The sequence below is a fragment of the Chaetura pelagica genome, unplaced genomic scaffold (genome assembly GCF_000747805.2).
Source record: "Chaetura pelagica isolate M959 unplaced genomic scaffold, ChaPel_1.0 scaffold138, whole genome shotgun sequence".
NCBI classification, from domain to species: Eukaryota; Metazoa; Chordata; class Aves; order Apodiformes; family Apodidae; genus Chaetura; species Chaetura pelagica.
This window is the reverse complement of record NW_009954215.1, coordinates 56614-65818: the sequence shown is the minus strand read 5'-3', so window position 1 is coordinate 65818 and position 9205 is coordinate 56614. Positions and strand designations below refer to the sequence as shown.

At 36.5% G+C, this 9205-nt stretch overlaps 1 protein-coding gene across 1 annotated transcript in view; it reads left to right on the top strand.

Annotated features, from left to right (window-relative positions):
* Positions 1 to 9205, top strand: part of GRIN2A (glutamate receptor, ionotropic, N-methyl D-aspartate 2A) — a 151071-nt gene that overhangs the window by 110834 nt on the left and 31032 nt on the right. The window contains exons 8-9 of the mRNA XM_010003197.1: positions 1039 to 1268; positions 7603 to 7763. Coding sequence (XP_010001499.1) covers positions 1039 to 1268; positions 7603 to 7763 — 391 coding nt within the window. The remainder of the gene's footprint in view (positions 1 to 1038; positions 1269 to 7602; positions 7764 to 9205) is intronic.

The following is a 9205-nucleotide window of genomic DNA, read 5'->3' as shown; positions in this document are numbered from 1 at the left end:
GGAAAGAGGTGATATCACAGGTGTCTGTATCAGAGCTTATTGTAAGAATGGGTATGTAATTAAAAAATAGATAGTTATAAAAAAGTCAAATGAGTCACTTTTAGGGAAGGCCTGTTTCTCTCCTTTGAGGATAAACAGTCTAGATGATGAGCAGTGTGTGGTGACTGCACTCTACTTACCTATTGCTGGGTAAGAACAAACATCCCTGTCTTCTCACAGGGCTCTACCAACAAGGCCTTTCAAGGGATACTAGCATTGCTAATCCACTTCTGCCACTGTGTGGGTAAGAGGGCATTGTGCTGACCCCATCCTGCATTGGGTTGAACTAAAACCTGACAGGAATCATAAAAATTCCACAATGAGTTAGCTGGGACAGATTTTTGCCTGTAATGCCAGCACAGTTGAAGCCACAGACCTGGTTCTGAGTGTGTGAGGTGGCCAGAGTCTGGTTCACTCTTAGTGATGTATCTGTGCAGGTAGCTCCTTTGTGTTGACTCACTGATTTATCCTCGGAGTGCAAAGCTCCTTAAAAGCTGGTGACATATTTACACATTTTGACCTACATGCTTACAAAAAATTCAAAAAGCACAATGTTGAGAGATTGGAGATGATACAAAATAATTTGGGCATGAAAGGTACTAGAACTGCATCACTAGAACTTACACCCACAGTTTTCCATTTTATATATCTGCTAGCACATCAGATGGAAACGGGGCAGGGCTGTGGTACAAACCTTCTCTGCTGCAAGAGACGTATCTGTTGGCATCTCCACCAAACCTGTGCTTTCCATTTTCTATTTTAAATTTTTGAAGTAAATGCCACAGAGAAAAATACTGAAATATTTTTACAAATATGGAAATAAATGTCATTACAATAGAAAATACCAATGGTAAACCTTGTGATTCCATTTGGAGTACAGTGAATATGTATTGAAATACTTTTGGCCATATCTTTATCAGTAATTTGTTGTTACTATTTAGGGTATCTTGCCAAAGTTTAATTTAATGCAATGAAAATAACTTCTCTTTGTAATTACAGATCCCCATGGACCGTCCTTTACGATTGGAAAGGCAGTATGGTTACTCTGGGGCTTGGTTTTCAACAACTCTGTGCCTGTACAAAACCCCAAAGGGACGACAAGTAAAATCATGGTGTCAGTCTGGGCTTTCTTTGCTGTCATTTTCCTGGCTAGTTATACTGCCAACTTAGCTGCATTCATGATTCAAGAGGAGTTTGTTGACCAAGTGACTGGACTGAGTGATAAAAAAGTAAGTCTTCAGCTCAAAAGAGGTCACTGTCCATTCTTAATAATCCTACAATTTTTCACTTTGTGCTAAAAACTCTGAGCAAGGTAATAAATTAAAACTGGATTATTTCATTTTGAGTGTAATCCTTTACTAACAAACCTAAAACCAAAGCATGAGAATATCGGACTCTTTTCAGTCTTTGAGATGTTTCTTCAGAAGTAAGCTCTTTAGTTGGAAAGTACCCTTATTTTGTGATGGAAATTAAATTTATGTGTGATTAAAAAGAATGCCTTTACAAACACATAAAAGTTTGAGAAATGAAAAAGTTAATTTGAATGCAGGGAAAGCATATTTTAAATTATTTCAATATAAGTGTGTGGAATATTAATAATACATTAATTGACAAAATATTCATAAAACGAGCAGCTACCCAGCAATTATTGGAAGCCTGTAAATACCCCAGAAAAAAATGTGGGTTTTTTCTATGTAGAGTGCAAGAAAGTGATATGAAGAGTTCAGATTTGAAGTGGTGCCAACATAAATAAGCAAAGAGATATAAGAAAAGTGACATGTGTTGTCTGTGGATGTTTGAATGTTTTCCTTGTATAAAATGGCAAGAGTAAACAGGAAAGAAACCAAAACAAACAAAAACCAAACAGATCAGAAAAGTTGGGGTTTTGTGTTATCACATGGAAATGAGATGTGTTTGTGGAAGATGCTTTCCTAAATCAAACATTTGAGCTTTGAGCAGCAGACTCTGATAGTTCTCTTAAACTCTACTCAAACTGACAAATAATAAATATACTCATTTTTCATATTGCTCTGGCTTGACTGAAAACATACTTCCCAGATATTTGTACTTTTGAATTTTAATTAATTGTCTTATAAATCAGAAACCTAGCAATTACTTTTTAAATTTCTTTTGTGCAACTGCTTAGTAAGAGTGTGTTGCATTGAGGGATTGAAGTCCATCTGTTGTGATGGAAATGCACGAATACCTGAAGGAGATGCCATTTTCAGGGTTGTGCCCAATTTTAAAATGAAATGAAGTATTGACATTAAGTAGTAACGTTTAAATACAGTACAGCACAGGGGAGAACTTCACAAGGGATTTATCTCAAAGAACAGAAAACAAAGGAAATTGGTATTCAAAACAGGCAACAGCTCAGATAGTCTTGTGTCTGTTTTTGGTTTTAACTGCTTTTCATGACCAGCATTTGATTGATTTCCTGAAATATGAAAGTGTGACTTGCAAGCATAGCTAGAGGAAAAATAGATTAAAAGAAAACAAAATTATAGTACTTCTGTTCTCATTAGGTTGTTTTCTTGCAAAACCTGTGGTATTATGTGAAGACTGTTCAATATTCCTGTATTGTTTTGAGATTATATTGTTAGTAAGAGACAGATAAAAGGTATTCTCTTGAGGATTAAAAAAATGGGATTTGAGAAGTGTCTTTCTTCTGTTTCTGAGAAAACACAGAGCATTTTCCTGGGAATCCTTGGGTTTGGCAGAGTTTGGATTGCACCTGGCAGGGCGCTAGTGTTCAGGTCTGCCGCTGTGTCCTTCCTGCCCTCTCCCTGCTGCCTGTTTGCCACTCACCCCTGGGCTGGGAAAAAGTCAGAATTAATTCTCTAGCTCTTGGCTAAAAACTTCCTTATTTTTCTCATTTTTCTATTACTTCTGCTAAGTAGGATTTTATTTCCACAAAAAGCAACATAAAAATATAGAAATACTTGAATCAGAATCTTGAGGTCTTTTGGTCATTTATTTGATCCATGACCTTTGTTTTTCTTTTACAGTCATTCAAATTTTACCTGAAGCATTTAGAGATACATCAGGAGAGCCATTGTCTTTTCTGATTAAATTAAACAAGCCAGAAGTCCAAAAAAGAAATGAAATATTTCACAGTATTTTCTTGTCAAACACAGGTTTTTCTGCCTACACACTCTTGAGGTTTTTTTGGATTTTAAAAATTTGAATGACTAAGGATAGAATATGGGAATAGAATCTGAATTACATTAAATTATTTTTCTCCCCTCTTTGCCTTGTTACTGCAACATTGTTTAATAGGGGAACAGTTCAGGATTTGCAACAATTTAACTGTTGTTCAGTAGAACACTGATCCTTGCTGCAAGCAAAATGGCAAGAGGCAGAGGCCAGTGAGAAGGGACAGAAGAATGGGTAAAGTTAATTTAATTAAGTAATATCTAGTAGTTCGATACCTTTTTGAAAAAACTTCCAGACTGATAAATCTGTTTACTATTTCTCCCTCTCCCCTTTTCCTTACTGCCACAACAGAAGACTCACGTTGTTTTGTCACTGCTCTACTGTTGATGCAGTATTCCCAATTAGAGATATGGGGTTTCTCAATACAGCTCCCTGTGTGTCAGACTATGGAGAAGAGAAGCCAGGAAACCTGGTTCTCTCTCCAAGCAGTCAGCCCCGGCTCTCAGCATTCAGCATCTTCCCCTTTAGGAAATGTGTTCTGCTCCAGCAGTGGGTTCACCAGGTGTGATGAATACATAGTAACATGCTCTTTAACTTTCTTGCCTTCAAGACTTCTTCAAAATGCTGCTAATGAATTTTTGAAGGCCATGTCTTCTGTTTGTCACTCTGAAATACAAGGCACAGCATGTACTGGAGTTCCCAGGGGTGGGTGTTCATAAACTCAAATGATTGAGAAGATGAGAAGAAAATTATATTTTGACATCTTTTTGTATGTAAAAGATTTTTAAAAGCTTTGTGTTCATAAAAAAGGTACAGAAAATTAGACCAACAGCATCCAGTAAAGCTGCCATTTGTAGCACTTGTTACTTTTGAGACCATTTATGTTGTTTTCATGTACTGAGAGAGAGACAAGATTGCCAAGGGAGAGGAGATAGCAAGAGACATCATTGTCTTGCAAAGCATCTATCTGCTGTGATTCCTCCACACAGCCATATTTTCAGAAATGTCTCACTTGCATGTGGTCTCGGGGACCCTTAATAGGAACATAGTTATGCAAAGCTCTTTTTTTTTTTTTTTTCCCCCTATTTTTTTTTTTTTTTCTCCCTTCACCTTATTTTAGCAGGATTCCCAGTATTCTTGTAACATTGGCTTTATATTTTTGTGGAATCAGATGGCACAAATTCTGTAGTTACTTAGAGATACATCTGTGACAAAACAGAGCAGACTGGGGTCAGAAGGCAGTAAGGATGATGGAGTAGTTAGAGTTACCCTCTTAACCCAACCCAACTTTTCATTTCAATGTTAGACCTTTACGGTGTTTTTTGAGAGTTCTCACATATAGACAGCAGCTGCATTTCAATAATTCATTATTATAATAGTTTTAAAATATATTAAACACTAGCTCTGTTTTACAAAGACCAGAAATCAGGTTGTTGGTGTTTTCCATCTAGTAAAAGAAGAAAGCAGAGAATTCAGCTATGGGTGGTTTTGGGTTTTTTTGTCATGACAAAATAGACAGAATTCCCATTAAAATCTGTGTTAGCAGAGGGAGAGTATTTACTAATTTCTACTATTTCAGTTATATTTTAAACAGTTCCTTAAATTACTCCAGAGCAGTAACAAACAAATGCTTTGAAGACCAGCCTTTTCAGGCAAGTGTGCAGATTACGCCAGTATTTAATGCTTGTGAAAGATCACTTTTCTGGCTTTAAAGACATAGAGGCATACAGGTAAAACAAAATAAAACCAACAGGACTGTTTCCTCAGCTGTCCTTTTTGCGTTTCCTAGATCAGTAGGACTGGAGTTTTGTTACCAAGTGCCACAGTTTTAGCAGCTGGCAGAGCACAGGAAAGAAGAACAAATGGATTAGTCTTCTAAATAATAGCAGATCACAATTCACAATTACGATTCAAGCAAGGGCTTGTGCATTCAATTTAAGGATTTTATCATAGATTTTTTAAAAGTCAGCATTTCAGAAAGTGTTTAGAAAAAAAATTGCTTCCTAGCAGACATGAAGTATTTTTATTTCCTGTCTTGGGGCTGTAGGAAAAATGAGTTAGAGACTTGATGTTTTTTTCTTTCTGTTCTTACGCCTGCCACATAGATCTTTGCTGCAATCATGGAGCCTATATGCTTCTCCAGTACATGTCAGTTCCTAGAATGTAAGTTTAAAATTATTGATGAAAACTTTATACAATATAGATATGATTGCACTGTTAGTAAAAAGATTTTAAACTCTTTCTTTCTCTTTTACAAGTAGTCTGTGAGCAGGCAGTAGTAGCAGACAAACATTTCCAAAAAATCTCCTTGTGACTGTTAAAATTTTTTGTTAGGTGCCTTGTGCTAAGAAATTCCAGTCAATGGTTGTTTGGAACTATTTCTCTCTCTGAATTTTCTGTATTTAAATTCTTGGTATTAATTATTTAATCACTTGTATTGCTTGTTATGCCTCCTATGGAAGGAAACTCCTCCTAACAACTTAAACTCGTTTGAGTGTTCTTGAAAATGAGACTATTCAGAACCAAAATCTGTTTCTAAATTACCAGAACATGCCACCATGATCTTCCTATTTCCTCAATTCCCCTGCCATAGCCCTGGACAAGGAATTGAAATTGCTAAGGATTCACCACACTTGAACTTCCAAAATGTGTTAGCTGTTTGTATGAGCAGCAGCAATTCTTACAGGTGTTGAAATTGACATTGTTCCTGTAATTATTTTTTTCCCAGTTCTGTTGATTGGAAATTTTGATACATTAGCTATTGGAAGCCACCTCAATACTTCAGGGATTAATTCTCTGTAGGTTTAAATAAAGTTAACAGCAAGCTACATTTAGATTTAAGTGAAGGGCTTGTCTCAGTGTTGCATAATAAACATAAAAAGGATATAACAAATATAGACTAAGAACCATGACTAGTATACTGTGTAATTTTAGTGCACAGGTCAATTAGTATGTGTAAAGTAGTAGCAAAATAATAATTTAAACAGTTAAGCTGTGAAAAGGGAAAATGAGAAAAGTAAGACATCTGTTAGCTAAGCAAATAGAGAAAAACAGAGTTAATTCCTTTATACTTTGTCAAAATATGCTTAATTAAAGTGAAGCATTTAATTGTAGTTCTGTAACATGAAAATATTGTTGCAGGAATAATTTCACAGTCGAGGTTTGATGGAGTTAAAAATACTCCCAGTTTTTGTATAAGCCTATTTGTGTTCTTTTTGCAAATTGGCACTAGATCCTGGGAATTTTTTATGTCCTGAGACCAAACTTTATAAAGAGAAGTATTACATATGTAGCTCAAAGGAAGAAGCAGCTGTATAAAAATTAGCTGTCTCTTGCAGCACAGGCTATATAGGTTGCTCTTCTGACTTCAACAGTAAAAACAGAGAACATTTTAGCAAGGAATTAATGGGTGACTGCTTTTATCAATGCTCAACTAAATTTCCTCATTAGCCAATAATTCCTCTCATTTGAGTGGCCTTTTTCATCTAATTTTTAAAGAAATGTTTTAACTTAATCCGAAAGGGCCACTTAATATTTAAAAGGAAATATTGAAAAGGTGGCTATAAAATTTTCAGGTCTGTTAGCAAAAGTTGATATGAGATTATCTGAATAATTTCCAAATCAGAAACCTGAGTGTGCTCTGTGCTACTGCACAGAAATTCCCTGGCTTGTCCTCTGTGCTGATGCAATAGTGATATAGAGGGTAAAATTGTATAATAAATCTAGATAAAATCGAGCAAATGGTTTGTAGTTTTAAATTGTATAAAAGAATAGGGACTGAGATTATAAATATGGGAGATACAGAAGTCCTTTTCATGGCGAATGATGCAGTTGCTGAGTCCCTGGGGAAGCTGCAAGAACTTTTATTGACCTCTAGTGGTGGTGGTGGAAGGGAAGCCAGCCCTCACCCTGTCCCTGCCTGCACCCCTCCGGGAGCAGGGTGGCAGGTTCCCTGTCAGGTGGTGCCAATGATCCTTTTGCCTTCCTTGTGTGGGGATCCACAGTGTCCCAGCTGAGATGGAGGTGTGAAGGTACTGTCAAGAAAACACTTCTTTTAATTGTTGTTTACCAGTGTGCCTGCTTGTAGTTTGGGTTCTCTAGGGAGATGTTAACAGATGAGGAACATCGTCTAGTATGTCTCTACTCCAGTTTCTGTGGTCCTGCCATAATACAATACATGGGAGAAAGTCAGATTAGATTGGTGAAGTTGAACTGTTTTTACTTTGAATGTAGATGTTTCTGTAAGTTCATCCAGTGTTAAGACACAGTTCCTGGTATAACAAAGCACAGCATCTACCCAGGTCAAATCTGAGGCAGCTTATACAAGTCCTGTTTTCTTCAACCTGAAATCACCTTTCTTCATATTTTGAATACCTGAGACACTTGTTTGTTTCTCTTTCTTTCTAGTTTCAAAGGCCATATGATTATTCACCTCCTTTTCGATTTGGAACAGTCCCAAATGGAAGCACAGAGAGGAATATCAGAAATAACTACCCTGATATGCACCTTTACATGACAAAGTATAATCAGAAAGGAGTTGAAGATGCCTTGGTCAGCTTGAAAACTGGGTAAGATTTTTCCATGAGTTTTAAAGAATACTGTAGAATTAGCAGAGACTGAGAAATATTGATCTGTACTTACTGTGATACTGAACAAGCTGATGTCAGGCATGTTGTGTGGTACATGGCACTGTACATATAACAGAAAGAAAAACAATTGCCTGTGATTTGTATGACTATTTTAAAATTGCAGGGAAGCTTCCATGTCCTGTGTACAATAGATTCAAAGGGCAGAATTAGTTTTAGTTCTCAGATTTAAAGAGAGAAGGTACAGATGAGACCGGTTTTGAGTGCGGGCTCACCATGGAACATGATGTTTTGTACAGTCCCTCATTATCTTTGCACATTCTCATAGGAATGTGCTTTTGCAGGATGAATTTCTGACAAAGCTTTTTTTCTAGCCAGTGTGCAATTACTTGGTATTTCTTTTCAACATCTCATCCCTTTGGTTTGCTTTCAGATCGACTCTTACATATTGTTCCTCTAATTGTCATAGCCCTGTACATTTACTGTCACATCTGAAGTATTGACTTTGATCTTTGTAAAATCTGTTGAGATTAGATAATCTCAAATGAACAATCTAATCCTGCTTCTGGAATCTTGGTAAATATTCTGGAAGATATTATTGTCCTTCTTCCTTAAGATCAGAGATTTAGACTGGAGTGCCATCCATCTTTTTCTCTCTCTGAAGTAGCCAATCCTGCCTGGCTGGACAGTGAGACTGAATTTTCATTTTTAATCCTTGAAAGTTATGAGAGTGCTCCCTGCTTGTATCAGTGGTCATCTGGGTGACAGGAATGTGTTAGCCCTAATAATTTTTTCTAAAGATATAGGCTTGATAATAGCATGTATATGATTATTTTAAAAATATATTAATTAGATTACAATAATAATAATTTAACAATATGGTTTGTGTAGGTTTGTTTTGTTTTGAAGCATGAAAGCTAAACTACCCATAGTGGATTTAAGTACATCTGCTCTAGTGGCTATTTCAAGGCACATCTCACTGCTATTCTTTATGGTGAGCACAGGACACATTTCTTCCTATATTAATTAAAGCTGTTACCTTTTGTCCATATTGGGAAACTGCTTGTCCTTTTAATTTTTACTCTCCTTCTCTCAGACACGTAGGGGATTGTAAAATATTTCTTATGCAAAAAATCCTAAAGAGAGTTCCCTTCTTTAAAAACAATCCTTCCTACTGTTTCTGCCTGCACTGCCCCTGTGTTGCTGCCTCTGTTGTCATTTTGCAAGGCATTCTCAACTGTCATTTCTCAGACAAGGTTGTCCCATCCTAAAATAGACACATAACACAATGTGAGAGGAACCTCACCCAAGGGCTTACAAACTGCAGGCACAATTCCTTCTCCAACTGAGCTTATGCAAGTTATATTTCCTGGGTGACAGCAAAATTGTGCATTAGAGATAGGTGGCTGAATGCTACCATTCCT